The 24,080-nt window shown below is 39.3% G+C and overlaps 1 protein-coding gene across 1 annotated transcript in view; it reads right to left on the bottom strand.

Annotated features, from left to right (window-relative positions):
* Positions 1–1,660: 1,660 nt before the first annotated feature.
* DCP1A (decapping mRNA 1A) overlaps positions 1,661–24,080 on the bottom strand; it is a 73,300-nt gene continuing 50,880 nt past the window's right edge. The window contains exons 7-10 of the mRNA XM_019536924.1: positions 16,260–17,021; positions 12,996–13,061; positions 8,878–9,093; positions 1,661–5,679 (exon numbers count right to left, since the gene is read on the bottom strand). Coding sequence (XP_019392469.1) covers positions 5,602–5,679; positions 8,878–9,093; positions 12,996–13,061; positions 16,260–17,021 — 1,122 coding nt within the window. The 3' untranslated portion in view covers positions 1,661–5,601. The remainder of the gene's footprint in view (positions 5,680–8,877; positions 9,094–12,995; positions 13,062–16,259; positions 17,022–24,080) is intronic.

Raw genomic sequence — 24,080 nt, 5'->3', positions numbered from 1 at the left:
AACCCTCAAGTGAACTCCCCCTCACTCAGGACTCTAGTTAAGCAAGGGATCAAGTCTTTAAAAGACTGGATCAAGTCTTTATAGTTATATACTGACTAACCATCTCTAAACGATGTATGAAATTCAATGAAAACAGTGTCTTCAAGTAAAAAAGACCCCAACCAAAAAACCCCAGTGTTCTTAGTTTTCCATCCTCTTCCACAATGGTGGTAGCATGCACAAATTCAGTGTGGCAAGCAAAGCCAGAATTCAGACCTTGTCTGTTGCTATTTTGTTTCCATGACTATTCCACAGAAATGATCACTCTTGCCTTCTAGCAGCCTGCAAGAAAAGGCAATCGGAGAGGAACTTGCTGGCGCAAATACTATAGAGGAGTGGCTCAACCTCCAGCCTGCTGGTCAAATCTATCCTGTGGAGTCATTACATCTGGCCTCCAGGGCTCTCCAATGGGTTGGAAAACTTGGCAGCAGGGAGCCATGGAAGCTTCATGTGGCTGGATCTAGCTTTGTCTGGGTGATTGCCATGAAGTGGGATTAGGTCCAGGCCCACCAATGCCCGCCAGTCCAGTTCAGCCTGGGCTGGGCTGCTCCCCAGGTCCCTCTCTTCACCCATTTTCATGTCTGGATCAGAACCACTCCACTCTACCCCCAACATATCCAGATTCGGGTTAGGCTTGTGTTCTCCCCTTCCCACCATGCATCCAGATCAGGACTTCCATACCCTCCCCCACACCTCCAGACCAAAGCTGCTTCATTTCCCACCCCATCACGAGTCTGCATCGGAACTGTCTTGCCCAGTGTGTTTGGATTAGGACTGCAACCAGGTTGTGCCCCCTCACATGTACGCCCAGATTAGGCCTACTCTACCCTACCTTTGCCCCAAGCAGATGGATCAAGGTCAGTCTGTGCAACCCTCTGTAGCTGGATTGGGCCCATCAGTCAACAATGTGAAAAGCTGGGCACCACTGGCATAGAATAATCTTAATTAATATATAGCAAACAGCAACTGGATTAATTCACAGAATTGCCAAGTCCACATTTAGCTAAGACTAGTATTTGGTCACACAACATCCATTAGTTTAGATGAGAAGAGTATTACAAAAATTAAAGACTGGGATCCAAGCCAACTGAAACTAGTGCAGCAGGATTTGCAATACTGACCTTGCAGATTTTCAGAAATGAAGAGCATTGGTTGATTCGTCAGACTCTAAATACAAATTTAAGACATTAAGTAGGATAAGTAACAGTACCAAGAATAAGAGATGCTAAATGCTCAGGTTCTGCTGTCTTCTAAGCATCCACGTATTCTCTTCTTATAACTTTTTTGGGTTCCACTTTGTGCCACTAGGTTCATTTTGCAACACAAAGATTTCATGAAGGCTCCAAACTGCAAGATTCTTACCCCAGGTATACTTTTTGAGTTTACACTCAGCAAATTCCTGCCACTACAAATGAAAGCAAAGAGTGGAAGATTTTAGGAGGTGCTGAAACATTTGTTTTTGAAATTTTATTACAAAAATATATTTGCAAACATACAAAATTTTGGATGAAAAATGTTCATTCTTAAACATTTATGCAATAACTTAATATTTGCAAACATACATAGATGATATAAAGTCCATAACATATTGAAATGTTAATGATGCAGTATCTACTTTTACTGGATTTCTAAAATATTGTTCACGTAAGTTTCAAGGAATGACTATTAAAAAATACCAATGTCTTAAGCTCTTCACACTGAAAGAACATGCAAATGGGTAGTAACTGGTGCATCTGAAAAAAGTGTTAAAAATGAGACACTTAAAAAATGCATACTGTACATTTAAAAAAAAAAATACAAAAAAGCCATGTGCCCAGTGAATAGATTAAAAAAAAAAATAGACCACCAGAGAAAGATATTGCATTTTTTTCCAATTTAAAGTGGAAGGAAGATATTGCATCTTAACATTTTCACAATGATGTCAGACAACACTACGGTGAAATATATTGCACACATTCCTCCTGTTAAGATATGTTGTTAGCAAGAAGCAACTCAATAACTGGCAAAAAGTGGCTGATTTCTCTAAAATATTTTTAAAAATAATGTTCCAAATTAATTATTAGCTTTTAAAAGTTTCTCAGTGATTACATCTGGACCACACAGGGCATTGTTTCCAAGAAGGTACTTAAGTAGGCCAAATCAAAATATGGGCGAAATGAAATGGGTCCAACAGCAAGCATTCAAATATAATATTAAAATATCAATATCTGGAGAATTAAGCATTTGTTATATGAAACTAGAAATCAATTACTTTAAATGTTAAACTCTGCCTCAACTGCTTTGCAAATCTTGTGTAAATTTGACAAGGTATACTGCCTCCAAATTAATAGCTACTAGGCACCTTTCATACAACTTCGGAGATTATAACTGCCATTATGTTAATAATGCAACTACAGAACTGAGAAACTATCTTAATTTTGTGAATAATAAAGCAGTTATAATTTTAAAAATAATCTGTGATTAGTAAATTGTAATTTTCCAAGTAACTGAACACTGGTCAAAGAAACATGCTGAGACAGTAAAATTCATTCTGGAAGTAAACTAATCTTTGAACTCTCAAAACTAATGAGTAAAATCCAATTTACTGGCAGCTTTACCACAATAAAAGTCACTTTAAATGGTCATGTTCAGTTGCTGTGGTGACCCTTGGTAACTAGCTATATGCATTAGCTATTACTACATGCATCTAACATGAATCAAGCTCTTCACAAAGAGACAAGCTAATTAATTCTACATTATTACAAAAGGTTAAAATGACAAAAGTAGAACTGTCAAATAGCTTCCACATTTTAAAATATCTCATGTTTTATGCTGCAGTTGAACTTTTGTTTTACAAAGCAATTTCTCCTTGAAGAGGTTAATCTGTTAAACATTTATGTATTACAAAGAGCACTATTCTGGCACTTTGCATATACTGCAGGGGATAACCGTGCTATGTTTTATTGCAGAACATCCCTCCCAGTGTCTGCTACTTCTATGGAGGGGGGAATAAAGGTGCAGAAAAAAAAAATGAACATGAACAAAAATCAGTTATAATGCTTACCTAAAAAGTTATTTCATTTTATACCTAATGAAGTTTGTTTGCAAGCTGGGAAGAACATACTTTTTGGCATTACTACACTACAAGAAAAAAAATTGAATCTGCCTACTGCTTGCTGAGGTTTCTGGACAGTTATAATGCAAAACACATTTAATAGAAACATGGACAGTTTGGGCTTTAGAGAGTAACTTCTTGTAATGATGCTATTTAAAACAGTATTCCCTTTGTCAGCTGTCCAGAACTTATACTCCATATTGCAGTACAATGGTATGAAGAAACTCCTCAACTGTCCCATCATTTTGACATTTTGGATATTACTTGAAGAATGTGACGGTATTTAGTTGTAATATATCTAAAAGGTTGGTATGATTACAGTAGTTCCCCATCTCCTCTCTACACTAGGGAACATCTCCTGTAATTCAACCTCCTTTTTAAGGTACTAAAACTCCTTATAAAAATAAAATAAAATAAAAAAATCAAGAATATACTGACTCAGTCTGTTAAAGCTGGAGAAAACCAAGTGTAACATTTGGTTTAGGCTAGAACTATATCCGAGAGAACTGCTCTCTGATTTGGCCTCCCCCCCCCCCCGTTCTCTCTCCTAAGGGGACCTCAAATTTGATTTGCATTAGGTCTGTAGGTTAGATAAATGAAGTATATTTTTGTGATTTGTGCAGTACTTGAGTAAGAAAGCTCCGTTCTTCCTTAGCAAGGTCCAGAAAGTCTATTGCTGAATTCAAATTCTACCATTAAAGCCAATACATTTCCTGGTAAACTTGCACGATTGCTAACACATTTCCCTGAATTCTGCATATTTTTCTAACATAAAATACTATATATTTTCACCTGGAAATACTGAATCCCAATGGCTGTTAAAGAGCTTTTTAGAAGGCAGATTTTGCAGGAAAAAAAAGCAAAACACTTTTTCACTCAAAAACCAAAGTCTATACTAAGAGATATTAGATGCATAAAAACTCATACTTTCTGTTATGACTGAAAAACACACTGATCTGTAATCAATTTACAATTAAAGCTTATTTGATCATTTCCAATGAAATGACCCTGCATTTTGACTATGTCACATTATTATAACTCATCCCTAGTAGATTCTGTTTTGTAGAGCCAAATGAAATTTGTTCTTTCTTCTTCATTTCAATAGTGCTTGAAAAAAATAAGCAGCACATCTTAACTGGTTATATTTACTACAAATTATCCTTTACCACATAAACCAAGACCTTGCTACTCAAAAAAGATCCTTTAAAAATGACTATTGCTGGAATAAATTGAGATCTACATTTAAGTATTATTAACTACATTTGCATGCCATATAGAAATAAATTTAAGTCATGGATAGACCAATAGCAGCATAGCAAAATATCATTAAGGATTAGTATACTCTACATGGGGAAATGTGAAGAAGTAGTTAGAGTCTTACACTAGTAAATACTAAAACATTAAACCATATATAAGAAGCATCACTTTTTTAAATAAATGCTGTGTGACAAGCATGAAAAAGTCTGAGGGGGTGAAAGAGAAGGGAACAATTCACATTTCTTCCCCATCTGCATAGTTTTCAACATTACAGTACCAACACAACTGAGGAATGAAACTCAACTATGGTATTGGTCCATCCTTGGCTAAAGGGAAACAATGCATTCCAAAAATCCATATTGAACTCCACATAACAGGGAAACAACAGGCTTATAGGGTATTCTCCTCCAAATATATTTTTAAAAACTGTAACAACTAGAATCCAAATGCCACAATTAAACTGATACTTAAAAGAAGATTCAACTGCCCCTTCCTAAAATTTTGCATGCTTAGATTCTGCCTTTGTAGAGCAACCAGGTATAACTTAATGAGGAACCAGCATATTGCCATAGATGCTGAAACTAGTTAAACATACGCACTTACAAAATAAATGGATGCGTGTTGGGTAGAGGCTTCTGGTTACTCAGGAACAGGCAAAAGATCTTTTTTAACCTGTACGTCAAATGTTTAGCTCCAACAGCAGCTCTCTTGAAGCCTGAGCACAGTACCTTTTCCTGTGGACTCATCTTTCTATAGCCAACTCATCATAACAAATTACCTGCTTCAGCCTTTATGCAGCCCTTAAAAATAGAAGTGGGGTTTGCAACCCAATTTGCTGTTGTCTGCAAAGTGTGGTATACACTTGATAGCTGAAAAATAGCATTGTTCCCCCTTATCTCTTAAAAATGAAAACAGTTAGAAATGACAGTGACTCAAACATCTGCACACTCACTTAATGCTAATGAAAGCTCATTTGCAACTACCCAATGTTTCCAAAGAACACAGGTTTGCTGGTGATGATCACAGTGAAACCTAGATCACTTCTGAGAACATTACTTTTAGAAGTATTTTTAAGGAATAGTCTTTCCCAAGAGGCTCAAATTCAAGACATTGAAAACTAAATATTCTTTTAAAAAATATATTAGTTTTATAGATGAGGCATAACTGTTTCTGAAGCAGATGTGTTGTCAGTGGAATTGAACTAATTTCAATTATAGATTAATGTCAGTATTCTTGGTCAGGACTTGCAAGTAGACATCATGAATAGTGGTGAGAAAACTGGAATCATTCTGCAGAAGGAAAAGCATAGGCAGTACATTAGCTAGAAAACACACACAAGTAATGCTATCTTTTTATTATTTAATTCCACATAAGATGAGAGCTGGCAGAGTAAGGCAGAATGGCTGCACAAGGGCAATCTACAGACAGACCGGGACAGTGAGAGGTGAGGCCATGGCAATGCTGTACATATATTTCAAATGGTCCTGACATCATAGGTAAGAATTTCTGCAGTCACATACCTCTTAAGTCAGTCTAGAAATAATCCACCGTGTATACTTCTGTATAAAATCCTAGATCATTATTTTTAGACACCCTGAACTGTATGCAGTACTTAAAAGCTACTCTAGTTGCCTTGGATCCAAATGCTTCACCTGGCAACACATCTAAGCAGACACCAAAAAACAAACACACAAACCAAAAAAACCCAATAAGCACAGAGAAAATATTCTGCTTTTCCCTCTGCAGTAGTTACTCTTTGCCCCTCTACATTCCACTGGGATCGTTGAGTCCTACTGAAAGCAATGCCAAATTTTGATCAATGTTTACAGTACCCACATATGTAAAGTGGGAAGAAGACAGCCAATCAGAAGCAATGCCCCCAATGGGGGAACAAATACGTAACTCCACACAGTGAGAGTAAGAACTAACATTTGAGCAGGAACACTTTTGAGTGTTCTTAAGATCACAGGGCAGAAATAATTGCAAAATGCCTCTGATGAAGATAAAGAGTGCTGACAGTGGAGCCCAGCTTGCAGGTTTTTCATGATTCAGAGGAGGGGCAGTGGGAGGGGCAGGGGGTGATGTTGTTTGTTTTCTTCCAAAATTGGGCTTTAGTTCCAATATACGTGGAATTCACACGGATTTTTCAACTTCTGTAGGCAAAATCCCGCCCCATGTTACTTCCCTCTACATGAGACTTGCTGTTGGAACAACAAATATTCTACAATGAGGCGTGCACTGATAGAGACTTTGGGAGCCGATATAGATAGCAGGTTATTAAGGAGGCATATCGGCTGATATTGATTTGATTTCTGATACAGCTGCGTGTAGCTGGTAAGTCTGTTGTGTTGAAAAGGGGAGGGAAAGGGCATGGGTGGGGAGCAGATCAATGTTTCCCGTGGTGAGGGAGCAGTGGGGCTGGGGCAGGTGCTGCCCTGCCGGGGCAAGGCAAGTATGGCTTGTCCGGGGGTGCGGTTCCCGCTGCTGCGCACCGCTGGTCCATAAGCGGCTCCTACTGCTGCTCCTGCTGCTCATCCAGGAAGGCATGGGGGAGAGGCGTGGCCCCGAATCTACACGGGGAGGGCTGGGGCCATGTGCTCCCAGTGCTGCTGGTGCCCTCTCCAAGTGGCCCGAGTCCAGCTGCAGTCTGCCCCATGCAAATCTAGGGGTACATGCCCCACCCTCGCCTTTGAGACTAGCAGCAGCAGTGGTGGTGGGAGCTGCTGGATGAGCAGATGAGTTGCTCCTAGATCAGTGCTGTGCAGCAGCAGGAGCTGCCGCCTCACTCCCCGCACCCCCCAGAAAAAGCCGTGGCTCTATGCCACGCCTGCCCCACCCTAGCTAGGCAGCGCCTACCCCAACCCCACTGCTCCTTCACTGTGGGGGGGGCATTGATCTGCTACCCCCAACACCCTTTTCTGCCCCCTCCTCATTCACCACAAGCGAATTACCAGCTGCAGGCAGCTCTCCAAGCTGCCAGGCTCTACTCGCTGCCTGCGTGCTGCGCTGTGGCTGTGCACAGGCATGGGCATTTATTGGCCAAATTATTGGCCACATCAGGCTGATTTCTGATCATCAATTTTCTTTGTATCTATGCCGATCTGAAAGCAGACTGATGTATCAGTGCACTTCTACCTACAATGTATTGTATCTCCCTCCCAAACTCTGTGGATGCCCTGGGATTTGCTAGGCTAAAGTTATTTGTGCAACATGAGCTCTAGCTTCTTTCTGCTCTTCTTGGCTTCATGACCAAGCAAATCTGTTGGCTGTCAAAGATAGTTTCTCCCAAAGCTACCCTAGCAATTTACCCTAGCATGAGAAGTTTAAGGTCCACAAGAAAGTTAATACAGCTTGGAGTTAACACATTTTCTACAGATTTTATATAGAATGGAAAGAAAGCCCAATGCAGATCTCCCTTCCATCCCCCCTCCTTACTACAAAAAATGAAATAATGTCATGCGTAAAAGAAAGACAGCTCGACTATAACTGGTGTCTGTACTAAATACAGGCAACCCCACTTAGTGCTCCTAATTGGTTCTTGCAAAAAACGAGCACTAAGTGAAACAGCATTAAGTGGAACCCATTTCCCTATAGGATTTAGTGTAAATAAAGATAACTGGTTCCGCACCACCCGCTGACCCAGACCCCGCGCTCCTGTAGCCACACTCTGGGCCCTGCCGGCCCTGGCCAGGCTGCTCCCAGCAAGGCACCACACTGACTCTGCCAGGGAAGGCATTAGCACCTCCCACCCTCAATGTTCCCCTGATGCAATGGCTCCCGCTGGCCTGCACCTGCCGGCCACCAGTGCACCTGTGCATGGCCCCAGTCACCCCATCCATGGGGCCTGTGTCGGGGCTCTGGTGCGGGATAAGTTCCCTTGCTTTGCCTAGAAGGGGCTACCTCCAGGGCACCTGGTACAGGGACAAGCCACCACCAACAAATCACTGCAGGCTCGGGAGCGGGGGAGCTCTGTGGGCTCAGCTTGCACTGGCTCCTGCTGCCCCTCTGGCCCAGGCCCTGCACTCATGCCCCCCATCAGCACCTTCTCACTGCTGCTGCTGCTCCTCCCCTCCCACTGGCTACTTAGGCACCATGTGCTGGAGCAGACCCTGTGGTCCTTGGCCATACTGACCTGGGCCCCAAGCTCATGTGCTGGAGTGGACCCCGGGCTCCTGCTACCACTCTCTGGGCTCCCGCTGGCTGCCACTCACCACTTCCCTTGCCACCGCCACCACTGCTTCTCCCCATGCCCGCGCTGAGCGTTATAGTGAAACGTGCTCAGCGCTGAGCAAAACTAGGTAGGTATTTTAAATGTTCATTATAATGAAACCACTGTAAGCAAAATCACATTAAGTGAGGGTTGCCTGTAATCAGAACTTTCAAGATTGTTGAAGTCCAATAGTGTCTATCAAAGGAAACAGGAGTTTCAAGGGCATGGATCTTATAGTATTTCTGCAGAACACCAAAGCAAAGAAAAAGCAAGGTACCTTTATTAGATGTATTAATGTCTCTTGGAGCTGAGACCGACTGAGGACAGTAGGTGGCATAGCCTGGATTTCTGTTGCGCCAAGTGTTAGAGGGGAAGAAGGAGTGGCTTTATTTTCCACTTCAGTGGATTTTGTAGCTGACTGGAAAACACTAGGAGACAAGAGGATTGAAGGTGCCACTGTAGTTGTAGCTGTAACAAACTGGGGAGATGCAACCTGCCAGGAAAAGGAATACAGTTCAGTGCTTGGCAAGGACTGTTATTATAATACTCCTACAGATGAGGTGCGTATAGACAGTACTGTGGTTTACTATTCAAGACTTAATACAGACAGAGGGATAAAATGTCTAAAACTCCATACGTCACTCCTTAGATACCGATTTGTGCGTGTAAGGTTGCAAATAAGTGGTTCACCAGATTAAGAGTCCAGAAGAGTCATTTCACTGGTGGTGTTTGTGCTGTGGCTCTACCTATCTTACACACAATATAGTTTTAACACATGAAACTGCAGGTAACTGTACAACAGGAAAAAAATATAAGTTAGTCTTAAAAAAATAACATGCATTAAATCTTTCTATTTTATATTATGGCAAGAGGGTGGAGAAAAGAGATTCAACTAGCAGTGGGAGACATCAGATACCTAATGGATACTTAGCAGTTTTGCAAACAGTGGGAGTTAAGGATGCTCATTACCATACCAAACACCTTTAAAACATAGTATTTGTGGAAATGCACTGCATATGAACACAGATACAAGCAGAAAGCTTTAAAGCTTTTGGTGCATAAAACAAAGTGGCTTATTCCTTAACTGGCTGAAATAAATTGATTAGTTTTTATAAGTCTAAAATTTTAACAGCTGAAATTAGACAACTCAGAGGATTCTTTTCTTTGAGGCCCTTTCTTCCTCTTGTAGTCTCTACCCCCACAGTTCTTAATTCTGCAAAGAAGAGGGAAGGATAAGAAGATAAAGTTAACAACTAGGCAACTTAGTGTCCAAGAGGTTATTCCTCAAACTGTTCTGTTCATCCTAAACCTATGCAGAAGAGAGGCCCTGGATTAAATTTTCCATATCTGCTGACCTGACAAAAGAATGTATTCTTTTGCACTAAAGGACCGGATAATAGAGTTAATAGAATATGTTAATGTCTTCATTAGTTACTTTACTCTAATAACAATTTAAAACGTAACTTTCAATTATTTTTATTTTCTTTTTTGAGCCTGTTGAGGCACAGCCTTCTCATCGATTTTTCTTCTCTAGAGAAACTAATAGGAAGAATTCACAATAATAAAACCTTCCACTGAAGTATAAAAAAGAGGAGAGGTGCAGAAAGGCTATATCTCAGGGGAAGGCAATCCCCAGCATGTGTGGTAAAGTGTGACATGTATATGCATTTTGCTTGGCACATGTGCCTCAGAATGGATGGCAGGGCTGTGCTGCCACAACAAGTATCAGGCACCTCGTGACTCCCCTACCATCCACCCCTGGTATGCCAATATCTTACAAGTCAAGTTTGTGGGTGTTTTTGGCACTCAATCCAAAAAATGTTGCCAACCCCTGCTATATCTGTACAATTAAGTTACTACCTCAGGTTATTATCCCTTGACTCCCTGTAAGCCACATCAGAATATACTCAACAAACATCCTTTCTTGCTTAAGCCTCCTGAATGACCAAATTTTTTTTTGAAAGTTTTGTCAGTTTCAGCCAAGAATAAACAACAGAAATGAAGCAGCCATAGATAAAACATTGTAAACAAGTGGTGAAAAATAAACTGCTTTTATACCTAAATAAAATGTGTCTTTCATAAGTTCAAAATACCCTATTAAAAATAAAAGTTAAACTATGCTAAATCATATCAAAAGGATTAAAACTTGCAAGATTAATATTACTGTATTTACTTGAAATCAAAAGATAAGTTTGTTTTTTTCCTGCATTCAACACGGTGGAGTGGGGTGAGGAAGAAAGCAGCCTTGTTCTGGATTTGAGTATTGGCCCAAGGCAGGCATCTCCAGTCCAGGCCTGGTCTTGGAGCTGCAGCAGATGCCTGCCTGAACCAGGGATGGAGCTGTTAGCACCACTGCTGAATGGCTGTAGCCAGGGCAGCTCAACAGTGGCTCAGGCACCAGGGGAGGGGGTGGATGGTTCAGGAGATAAGGTGCAGGGGTGGGGAAGGTTGTGCCATATGAAGCTCAGAGGGAGCACTGGGGGAAGACTGCAGTGGCAGGAGACCTGCTGCAGCTCTGACTGGCTCTGACGCAAGCTTAGGGGTAAAGCCAACACCACTGCTGTTGCCTGGAGACAGTTGGGGCCAGTGCCAACATGCACTTCATATTCTGGGACAGAGTATAAACTCAAATTATTGGGGGGAGGTTATTTTAAATTCAAAGTTGTCTTGGTTTTGTTTTGGGTAAATAACAATATAGTATGGAAAGCTCCCGGTAAAGTTTAAATTTGAAAAAAATCACAACACTTTCAGGTCAGCTCATGCTCGAGCATCAGCACACTAAGAGTGGGGACAAAATAATTTAATAGTGAGTTAAAGGGGAGGGGGAGCCTACTGTGCATCATCCATTCTGCTGCAACTATTACACATCCTGTAATAAATGGAAACTAAGGTGGAGCAGTTTGTCACAAACAAAACATTTCCACTTACCTTACACTTACTGCAGAGTGCGAGACTTGATGCTTACCATGGAACAGCAGATGCATACAAATGTCCCCTTCCACCTTTAATACAACTGGTCTGTCTCTTTCTACCTTATTGTCGGTAATTCTCAATCTTTTTAGACAAAGGGCACCCCATGGGAAATGTTAGGTCTTAGCTTTCATTCATTTCTTGACTATAGGAAAATAATAATACAGCAATTCTTCTGCTGCAAATAATTCAGAAAGGCCACAACAGGATCACAGTGATTTTAATGCTATGGATTTCTTTTGGAAATTTCTAGGTTTATCTTGTGAATCACGTGTAGGTGTTTTTTTAAACTAACAATTAAATACTGATTTAACAGATCAGTTTGGGTGCTACTGATCTCCAGAGAGGACTACATTAAGTTGTGCTTTCAACTTTTAAATCATGTTTTAACATACACAATGAAATAAAAATCATTAGAGGTAAACTCTATTAAAAGGCCTGACCTTGCTTTTTGGTTACAGCTAATAATTTTCTGATCGGAATCTCAAAGTTGACTTGACTCTGAGTTGATATGATTATTAACCTGCTCAAAGCCTCTTCTGTTGGGATTTTAATAATCTTAATACTTAATCCATAAAGGCAAAAGTTTCAATCATGGTGGTCACTACAACAGACTGACTACCAACTATGCTCATAGCTGGTGTATGCGAGAGTTGATTTCCAGGTCCCTACTTTATCCTATCCTTCACTTTTTTACCACATTTGACTCACTCAGGTGTTATGCTTGTCTTGTTGAGAATATCAATGGTTTGGAACCAGGGACTGTTACTTTCCACTTCTGTACAGTGCCAAGTGTCCTTTGATGGAGGCATCTAGAGATCACCACACTTTTATCAGTGATTCTCAACCAGGGTGGCAAGACACCCTGGGATGCCTTAAGATCCTTTCAAATGGACTGCAGGGTTTAGCACTGTTAGGTGTGGAAACATGATTCACAAGATAAGCCCGAGCGTTTCAAATAAGAATTTATAGCATTAAAAATATTCTGACATGTTGTGGGCTTTTTGAGTTCTTTGGAACAGAAAAATTGCTGTATTTTTTTCCTGTAGTCAGAGTGAATGAAAACTAAGAACTGGCATTTTCCAAGGGATGACCTTCAGTCTAATGAAGGGTGCCTTCAGTCTAAAGAAGGTTGAGAACCAGCTTAAATAGTAAATCATGGAATTAGTGTTCTTTATTGCTTGCTATTCAATTATTTTTATTTTAGTATATAGAAACAGGTTTTTCCAAACTGCTGTGATGCAAACTCAATCTGAGAATGCAGAGTAAAATATTTTTTCTAGTTCCTGCATCATCACCAGCAGTAGGAATGGCAACATTACCGTGTTCTTGTACTCAGGTTGTCAAGATACAAAGAATATTTTTCTTAGAAAAAAGTTACCATGAATAGTAATTTATTTACTAAAGGAAAATTCATACACTTACTTGGCTAGCTTTTGACAAAGTTTTGGGCTGTGGAAATACTTCCGGTTCCTTGTTTTGCTGTACAATCTGCAAATGAAAAAAGGACTTAAAAACCTCCCCATAAGTTCAGTGTTTCTGAACTTCCATTATCTACACCTTTCATTTTTTTCTCCTAGTTAATTACTAAAATAAAAGACTGCCAAGATACCTTTTTTATTAAATTTAGACATATATAAACTTAAGTTTATACATACAGGTTTGCTGTTCCTGCAATATTTTGTATCTTCAGATGTAGATTCTTTTTTCTGACTTATTTTATGATAATGTTTGATTTCATGTATTGTTTTGCTCCACTTGTAATATTATATACGTACATATTCTATTAAGTAGATAGCTCTATAAACTAAATGTATATATAATATTACAAGTGGAGCAAAACAATACATGAAATCAAACATTATCATAAAATAAGTCAGAAAAAAGAATCTACATCTGAAAATACAAAAAAGAAACTTCAGGAAAAACAGATCTACAACCTTAAAAAAAAGGGAAAAATACCATAAATAGTTAAAAATATACTGGAACATAAATATTAAGATACACTGGAAAATGAGAACAAGCAAAGTGCAACAAAATGAAGATCTTACATTGTAGTAGATTCAATAAGTTAACAGGAGATTCTATTCAATACTTTGCTAAAAATTATGTTATTAATCTCAATTGAAATAGGAAACTAATTGATTTACAGTATTCCTGCTGATCAACAATCATAAGTAGTGCACAGACTCTCTTGGATACCATCCAGAGAGAAAGCAATATAAGATGAAGACATAAACAGAAGGTATTGCAACAAACCCTTGGCATCCTGCTATATTTAGCTTGCCACTATCTTAGCAACATGATCTCTGACAGAAAAACAAATCCATGTGCACAACAAAACCTATCTGCACTGCCAGAGATCAAGACATGGCAATAAAGACAAGGACCAAAAGACAAAACTAACTTAGTGGAAAAAGATACCCATGTGATCTTGCCAGCATTAAGACTCATATATGTAATGTAACAACTAGAAATTCCTTTGCTAGTTTGTGACAGACCACATTTAAATACTGTCCAAAAGACATGAAATGTTTAAATCCATAATGGAAATATATAGACATGATAAATCTAGAGGGGAAGAAAGCATCAAAACTGTATCTGCACAGCGCAGTTTAAGGTTAAGGTTTGACTTTGTAAGTCAAAGGCAAATTTTGAATAAGAATTATCAGCTTTTCTACAGGTTCAAAGATGTCACAACTGTGAGTGTCAAAAGCTATATAACAACATTTAACAATACAAAAATATATTGGTCAAAAACTGCTGTTTTCAAATATTTATTCAAACACTGAATAAAGAATGGTATTATCAATTTTATACTGGAGCCAGAAAGTATAGTCATAGAATTTCATAAAAAGGTGATCTTCAACAAGGTAAACCAATAATGTGCCAGTTATGACCTTCTCTAAAACCTTTGATAAATAAAAGATAAGGAGACTAGGAACAAGATCATTAGAAGGATGGCATAATGAAAGCCATTTTTAAGAGGCAAGAATACCAGTCTCCAAGAAGAGAGAAACATACTAAAAGTTGCAATTTATTCTTTAATCCATGCTAAAAATAAATACAGGTTTTATCCTAGAAGGATAAAAACACTGGAGGAACTAAAACCCAGTAGGATTCAGAATCAATAGAACAGTGCTACTTTGTTAGTGACAAGCAGTGACAGTTTCAGCCTGACCACTACAGGCTACCAAACTTGCAAATCCTGCTGCAACAAAATGAAAGGCCTTAGATAAACAGCAAACATGTTGAAAAACTAGAAACTTAAAAATGGGTAAGGTGACAATCAGTAACAATCTACTGTTATAAGGGGTCAGCTAGGTTATGTAGAAGTTAAAAGTAATTAAAGGGTTGTCTGATGAAGAGCATTAGCAACAAGAAAACAGCAGAACATACCAAGTGTACTGTAAATGCATTGGCTTAGTCCACAAAAGGAGTAAAAAATAAAAGGAATTCTTCATAACGTAGGTGCAAAAAAAAATAGTGCATCTTCTTTAAAAGAACAAGCTATGATAGTTTATATAGATCATTCTACCATAAGGGCAGGCAACCCTTGAGCATACAGCAGCACTGATCGGTAGAAAAATGGCAAGTCTGTACCCAGTTCCACAACTGAAAACCAAATCCCAAATAGCAGTATGACACTTCCAACCACCTCCTCTCAAAACAAGTTTTATGCTTACAGTTATTCTGGGAGACAGGGCTATTATTATTATTCAACTGGGTCTCAGAAACAAACACAATTCATTAATATAATTTTGGAAATGAGACCAAGGTAAAACATGGCCACCTATATAAAACAGTTGCCCATTCAACTGAACAACTGATCACCTCTAAGAGAAAGCTAGAGTCCCAAACAAGGAATCAAAGTCAAATCTTGAAAAGCAGAGTGTGTCTAAAAAGGAAACTGGAGATAGAAGATCACATATTTAGTCTACCTATCAAACATTCATATCACTGTTTAGTAATGTTTTAGTGCAACAGAGACACTGGTAAATTCCCTATAGTATACTTATCCAACGTGGCAGCAGCTTGATTATCTGCTCTTCTACAGACAGCTCCATCATTAATGATAGACGAAAATTAAATAAGGCTATGCTCTACCCAGGGGAACTATTTTTTTCTCAGCTTGTTAACTATACCCTACAAGCAGCTGAAAATAAAATATAGTTTCTTAACCATTCACAAAGCACTAGCATAGCCACATCCCATCATGGGAGAACTTGGGAATTAGAAACCTGAATCTAAAAGCACTAAATAAAAATTTGCAACTTATGTCAGCATCAGTGAACACGTTCAAACATACACAGTAAATAAATACAGCTCAAAACCAAAACAGAACTAAAAAAAAATTCAATGAATAAAAATACATACTAATTTTAGAGCTAGAAATTCTGCTGATACAGTACAGAACTATACTGACATAGGTCCTAGAAGGCTAGGAACACCTAAACCAATTCAACAATTTTCAATTTATATAACCCCCCTCACAAACACAACAATAATGAGAAACAAAAGAATCAAACTTCTAACCTAACTGCATGTTACTGAGTTGCTTAAGGCTTACAGCATTTCTGAGTATCTTTTATTAAGCTAATTTAAGAAAGCTCACATTTAAGAAGACAAAGCAGTTGTAGCCCTACACTACTTTAAAAGAAATTCAAATGTATTATATCCATACAATACCTGAAGAGGAGAAATTATTTTGCTATTCAAGGTAGCTGGTTTAGCATGGGATTCTTTGAAGCTTTCTGGTGTTGCGAGTTGGCTTACTGTGCATGAGATGTTTGGAGTTATAGTTATTTTGCTAAGAGACTGTGTTGGTATTTGGTCATGCTGTGGGGTCAACCTGAGTTTCTGGAGAAGATCAACACTTGGAAGAGGTGTGTTTGAAGCAGTATTTCCTGTACTGGTTGTTGCCAAAGGTGCTATAAACTGGGTTTGGCAAGCCATCAGATTTTGTGGAGTGTGGTTTGCATCAGATGGTGGTTGATTCATAAGTGGGGGTATCTGCTTGGAAGCTTGCTGCATAACCTGCATGATATTGTTTGATTTTAGGTTGTGAAGCATCTTCGGAGTAGCAGCTTCTGTTGTAGAGACCGAGTTAAGAATGGGACTTAAACGAACTGTATAATTTGCAACATTCTTTATGTCAGGCTGTGGAACTGAAGTTGGAGCAATGAGCACAGGTGCTACACAGTCCTGCGAAGTCAAGGTACTGGCACTGGTTTTGACACCTGAACTCTCTCCTTTTCCCAGTGGTTGATGTGACACTGATGACTGCTCAAAGGAAAAAGGTAGGAGCAAGTTGTGTTCTTTGCCAGACGTATCAGCTGGCAACTTCTCCATTTTGTCTGGATTGGAACATGGAATTATTGGTTGCTCCTTTGGCAAGGAGGTTCCAAATAATTCTTCTACTGTCAGATGTTTGTGTCTTGATTGAAATAGCTGAAAAAAATAAAAGTAGGAAAGAATAAAAAAACCTGTTCAAAATTGCATTATTTTTATACCTTAAGCACTAGTTTCACATTACCTGCAAAGGGTGGTAAGTGAAGTTTTCTTTGCTAATTAAAAAAAAAAAAATCAGAAGTTTTACTGAAACATAAACAATGCAATTGACTTAATCATAATTTGTCTACATATAATCTGAAAGTTTTCCAAGACATTATTTTCATTTGAAATAAAAACAAAATAAACAACCTACAGACACTGCATTAGCACAACTTCATGTACGTTGCAAGAAAAAGTGGCAATAAATGTCATGTGACAAAAAGTGAGGGCTATCAGTAAATTCAATGGATCAGTAGATGAGAGGGGAAGAGTGAGAATGCAGAAACGTTAGAAGACAGTCAATAAAAGCTGTATGTATTTCTGCAGCTCTGCATTTCTTTTTTTAATTCTTCTCATAGAATAAATATTGTAACAAGAGAAAGCCAAATTTTTGCGTTAGTAAAAAAGGAAGGGTATGGTCAATTACCTTATAGTTTGTTTTTATTCTCCAGTACTATGAATATGGAAAACACTACATTCCCTACAGATTTATTTTCTATTTGGCAAACGTGTTTATCATTGTGTGCTTTAAACAGACAACAAAATGCCTGTCTTAAATACTTTAAAGGATACTGAAAAAAGTATAGATTATTAAAACTGAAGAATAGGTACAAGAAGAAAGCTCCTAAAAAAATTAGTTATTAAGAAATCAACCACTCATTCTTTAACTGCCCCATAAAAAGGAAAAGATGGGGAACAAAAGAAAATTAAACAGCTAACTAATTAGAACAACAACAACAACAAAAAAGAGAGCGAGACACACACACACACACACACACACACACAAATTGTTCACTTCAGTGCACTTTAATTAAAAGGGGCCAATGCATCATATCATCTTTATCACCAGGCCATTATACATTATTGTAGGGGCAGGAGAAGACAGAAGGTTACACTACCTAGAATCAATAAAAGAAAAAAAAAAAGGCCTTCAGAAATGGTTAATACTGTAAAAAAGTCAGAGAAAATAAAGAGCCCAAGGTCCAGGATTCAAATACTTAGAGATTAATTATCAGCTGAATTTCTCTGTGCAAAACACCCCTGTCACTACCACTGCCAAGGAAGCAGAAAGCTGTACTCTGAGCTAACAGTGTAGTTTCCAGATGTTTTTTTTTTCTTTTCAGAACCAGGTTCCTGTACCACATGCTACAATCAACCAATGTTGAAGTAAAAAAGGCCTGGCTTCTTTGCCATGTTCACAAGAAGGCAATATTCAGAATTGTCTTACCACATGTGAAGGCAAAAAGCATTTTTGGCTAGTAATGCCACCTGAAATGCCATACATGACCAAGGATTCAGTGACCAAGGATTCAGCTATACCCTTCAAACTGTACGACAGCTGCAGCATCATACCCCCCAGAGGCTTGTCTCATTCTATTAGTTTAATTTAAGTTTTATTTGGAAGAGACACTCAAATCACTTTACTCCCATCCAGACAATAGTTACTGTGTCTGTTTCCAAGTGTCTAGCTAAAAGACAGAAAGGTGTCACAAATACATACTTAATACTAGGCCTATACGAAGTGGCTAGTATTTGCTTCAGATTTGGCAGATTTGGGGGACAGTGATTCTATATGGCGATTCAAATCACTGTCCCAAAAATTGATTCAGCCAAATCTGATTTGGAGATCTGGCCAGTGCCGAAAATCAGCTGAATGGAACAGGCCCCATCCCCTGCCTGCTTTCCCAACCCTATCAATGGCTGCCCCACCTGGCCCCAGCATCCTGGCACATTAAAAAAAAGCCCCCCCACTCACTGACTCCTGCCAGGCAGGGGGGTGATCCCCACTGCCCCACATTGCCCTGCACTGCATGGAGGGGTGGGGGACTCTGCCACAAATTCCCAGAAGCTCAGACAGCTGCTGGCAAGTGTGAGGCTTTTTTTTTTTTTTTTTTTTTTAAAGTGCTGGGATGCTGGAGCTGGGTGGGGCAGCCATTGATGAGGCTGGGAGAGCAGGTGGGTGTTGGAGGTACTCAGGGGGGCTGACAGAGCAGGCAGGGGATGGGGCTTGGCAGGGGTCCCCTCCCCGTCCTCTACCCCTGCTGTCCCATCCCCTACCTACTGGCACGAAGTCCAGTTCCAGCTCCCCGCAGCAGCGAGCAGGGACTGCCCAAATCTCGTCCGAATCGATTCAGAGGCTTCGGATCAATTCAGGCCTTCTTATTGGTCTCCCGATTCGGAGATTTGGCCGCTGATTTGAATCAGCAACCAAAGCTTCGCACAGCCCTACTTAATAGTTATAGCCCTAATGATGCAAGCCAAAAATCTCAACTCTACCAGTAAGCCCATAGCAACCTCCTCACCTCTATATAACAAACTGTAACAGTGCGCCTACCAGGGGTTTTTAACCTGGGGTCCATGGATAGATTTCAGGGGGTCCGTGAAGTTGGGTGGGAAAAAAATTACATCTTTATTTTCACTAACCTCTAACTGAAATTTAGCATTTCCTTCAATTATGAATGTAGGCAACAAACCACAGTAGCATTAGCAGTACCTGTGACTTTGTCATCAATAGAAATCACAGATATTTTCATATCACATTACAGTTGTTGCAGATATCTCGAAATATCATTTACGCTCATCACTACTTCAAAATTACTGTAGTTATTAGACCTCCAGCTAAATCACACATGATTGCAGTCTTCCTGTCTACAGACGTTCATTATTCTGAGAAGGGGTCCATAGGCTTCACCAGACTGCCAAAGGGGTCCATGGCACAAAAAAAGTTAAAAAAGCCCTAAAGGGCAATTAACGCATATCCTTGAACAGTGCATTGCTACTCTCTCCTCTTGCAGAACTGATAGCTTCTGCAAAAAAGGTTGACAAGTTAAATTTTATACATCAGGTTTTGATGGTGAAAACTTAGCCTGCTCCTGGTGCCATAAAACAAAATGGTAAAGATGAACAATGGCTCTAATAGATTTAGATTTTTTTTTTTTAAAGTCAGGGATTAAGTCGCAGTAGGAAGTATTTTGTAAAATGCATGACAATCAAGTGAAACCATGTAACACATTCAGAAACTGTGAGAACAGTTAGAAACTTGGTTACTATTGGACAACTACTTGGAGTTTCAATCTCTGAAGCTTTTTCAAAACACGTTCATGTACATGTAAGGGAAACATGAGCCATTCATAATTAACTATGCCCGTCTGGAGAAGGGAAGGATGGAATAAATCCAACACCCTCCCTTCTCTTAAGAGGAGCACTTCTGTACAGTAATACTCCTAGAGATTATCCTAAACTGTCTGCCATGCAATAGGCCCAAAATCACTCTTGCATCTAACATGAGGCTGACCCAGTAAGAGATTTTTAAAAACTTGTAAATTTATATTAGCTGAAAAGATTTGTTTAAACGGTTTTCATTTACTTGGGAAAAATCTAAGAAACGGCTACCACGAGCCCAATGAAACTCAGAATTCACTCTGCTTTATGGACTGCAAAGGTTGTGTGTGATGAGCAGGCTGCCGGTCATTCCACTAAAGACACCAGGTAGCCTGTAACAAACTATTTACTTGCATACCACATATACCTCTCCCAAATCCCCTCTCCAGAACTGGGCTGTGCGTCCTAAGTAGGGAAGCTAGTTTTCTACATGGAAAGGAGGAATGGATGGCAGTTGTAATGACAGCTGCACTTCTCTCCCTGCCTGCCTGGCCCAAGGAAAGGATGGGTGGAGTTTACTGGTCAGGGCCAGAGCTACGGTATTAATTCTTTCACAGCTGCTGCTAAGATAGCAGTAATTTTGGCTAAGCTATTTCAGAAGCAGCCCTGAGAGAGTTAACAGTCTAGGTTTTGCTGAGGCTGCAGTGTATTCTGCCTCTGCTATCAGGATCACAATCCTGGGCTTCACATGTACCAGCAAGTTGAAAGATAAGCACCATGCAGCTAACTGGCTCCTGCCAGGTATGCAGCTTTGACTTAGCCAAGCAGGGAGAGCTAGCTGACCGTCAGCATGGGGACCAGACAGCCTAGTATTTCCAACAGACTAGGGCTGCCCCACTCCTGATGCTGACAATCAGCTGGTTGGGGACTGGGGCATACTGCACGTTCCACTTAAGACACCGCACAAATCAGCCACAAAGATATTCCATATTTTAAGAGAACTAAATAAATAGATATGTATATGAGCATTCCTCTTAGAGCCTTAGCAGATGTTATATTTACAGCATGAATAATGTGTTAAGCATGCAATAAATGGCAACATGCCACTCATTCAGATAGTTCATGGCACAGTAAAATGGGCAATCAGCCACAAAAATCTTCCATATATATTATAGTTGAAGTTAACTCTGCCCCTTTAAAATTGGAGACATCATTAACCCTGTAGCCCTGGCTAAATAGCATGTCAAAGATGTCTACCAAATCTTTATGATATACAACCCCGTTTGGTGGGATAACAACCCTGTCCGCCACTAAGATCATAAAGCATTGAATCCTTTTCACAATGCATTTACTGAAGTCAGCTCAGCAACATTAAAAGGGATAGAAAAGGGTAGATTTATTAAACATGCAAGAGATCAAAAATTGGAGTTATGAATTGCACCTACCAAAAAAAAAAGAAGAAGAAGAAAAAGGAGAGTACAAAAAGGGACAGAGATGAACTTTGGTGAGCACAGACAGGCCAGTTACCTAGCAGCAGTGAAACCAGACTGAATAGCATTCTAATTGGGAAAAAACTTTAAAGAGTGCTAAACTCAAAAGCAATATGAAAGCTTCATTCCAGTAGGGGTTTTCTTTCTTTTTTTCTTTAAGCAGCCACGCAGTTCTGTTGATTTGCTGACACAGAAGCATTCAACCCCACAACAGAGCTCTTTGTTAAACTGCTGAGATAAAAAATTTGACAAACTTTGAAGTTTTACAGAGCAGGCAATGTTTTTAAAACCAAATCAAAAGAATGTGTGGACTGATATGGTTTATTTATATAGCATTCAGGTTCCTCTTTTTTATGTAAGTAGTAAATATTTAGTTGCTGTAATTTGAATATGGTGATCAATCGTCATGGCCCTTCTGAATTTGTTTTCCAACTGAAACAGACTTTAAATCATGGGAAATTAAGCTGTCCCTTACCTTTCCTTCATTTCTGCAGGTACTTTGCTAAAGCAAGAAAGAAGGTCAAATTAAACAAAGATAGCTCATGTAATGTTGTAGTTTAAATATCTGTACTTCTCCTTAACTATGTCTAACAGTTATGTCCTACAGTGAAATGAGTAGGGTCTTTTGCACTATTTGACAATAGTTCTCTACAATAAAATACACTCAATTCAACAGTAAGATTTAAAAAGCCTTTTCAAGTAACAAAATACTCTATAAAATTGTCACTTCCTCAGAAATCTGCTTCAGGACACTCTGTATATGCATTTTTGCTTCTGTATTTGTTCTCTCATAACTTCAAAGACCCAAGTCATTATTACAATTAAATAAAATTAATTTAGAATTCTATTTTTTAAATACACAAGATTATACACTTGTGAATTAAAAGGCTATAACCATGATGGGGAATTCTAATCAGAAAAAGTACTCCACTTTATGGCTAAAGAACATTTTCTGAAGTTAACCTTTCCAGTTTTTATGCATTACTTCTTTCCTTCCACCAGGTGGCATTGTTAGTAGGCACAGGTTACTGACAGTCTATGGATTCTAATTGTGTTATTAGAATTGTTTTGACGAAATCTTTTTCAAAAGTAGGGAGCTGCCTGCCTTTATGATGGACAAATGCCAGTGACCATATTTTCCCATTTATCTAGCTTCTGCCAACATCCGTTTCTCAAAATGTACATAGCATCTGATGAAGTATGTTATTATCTATGAAAGCTCATGCCTCTCTGAACCAGTTGTCATTAAAAGGTGCCACCCTGCCCTGCCTTCTGCTCAACTTCAGGCTGAAATGGGTAACTACCTCTCTCCAGGCCTATAAAGATGCTGCTAGCCAAATTGGAAAGGAAACCTGTTAGAACCACAGGAAACTTCTGTTAGAAGAGAGAAGCTGTTAATAAGGCAGAGACTGCATTTAAGGATTTTTTTTGCACAAGTTTTCACCTATTGCCACCATAATTTAAACTCTATAGGTAAAAGCTACAGTAGAATACTGGTACAGGCAGATATCCACGGAGCTTCTGACTTTTAATCACTGCATCTTCTAGGTCTGCTCAGAAGAGGACTCAAACTCCCGGGGGCACAGAGCTATTATTATTTATACCAGCTAAGGATCTACCTCCTTGTCTGTATTACTGATACCACTAGTGTGAAAAAACCAAGGAAATCTGAGAAAATGTTCCCTAACAGAGAAGGGGTTATTTCAGAAACATCTAAAGCAGCTGTTAGACTCAAGAAATCATTTGGAAAATGTCAGCTTTTAGCTTTCACTCAGTTTCTGATTACAGAAAAAAAACCCAGAGCAACTCTACTGTTGCAAAGAACTCAGAAAAAACACAACAAATCAGAATGTTTTTGACACTATTGATTTCTATTTGAAATGTCTTGCTTTATTTTGTGAATCATGTAATGTTTGCACAGCTAATAATGCTAATATTGTGCCACATCCACTGGCACCCTTGAATGGATCTCACAGTACCCTGGTTGAGAATCACTGATCTAAAGGTACATGTGCATGAACAGCAAAGATGCAGTCATACCCAAGCTAATCTGGGTACCAAAAGCATAGCAGCACAAATTTTAGCACAGCCAACAAAACAAACCCAAGAACTGGGTAGATGCTTAGCTAGTTAGTCCCTGCTGAATCTGCACTATGGCAAACCTGCTCAGTACCTGAGACAGCTCATCTGTCTACAGAGCTGTAGTCACACCTTTGATCACAGTCCCTTGCGAGATTAAGCTTCTAAGTACCTAACTTTTAATGAGTGTTGGGCTATATCTACTGTGCAAACATTAGATTTAATAGATTTCATAGACATTAGGGCTGGAAGGGACCTCGGGAGATCATCGAGTCCAGCCCCCTGC

Source organism: Crocodylus porosus, unplaced genomic scaffold, assembly GCF_001723895.1.
Source record: "Crocodylus porosus isolate Cpor-Errol unplaced genomic scaffold, CroPor_comp1, whole genome shotgun sequence".
Taxonomy (NCBI): domain Eukaryota; kingdom Metazoa; phylum Chordata; order Crocodylia; family Crocodylidae; genus Crocodylus; species Crocodylus porosus.
This window is presented reverse-complemented; position numbering and strand designations above follow the sequence as displayed.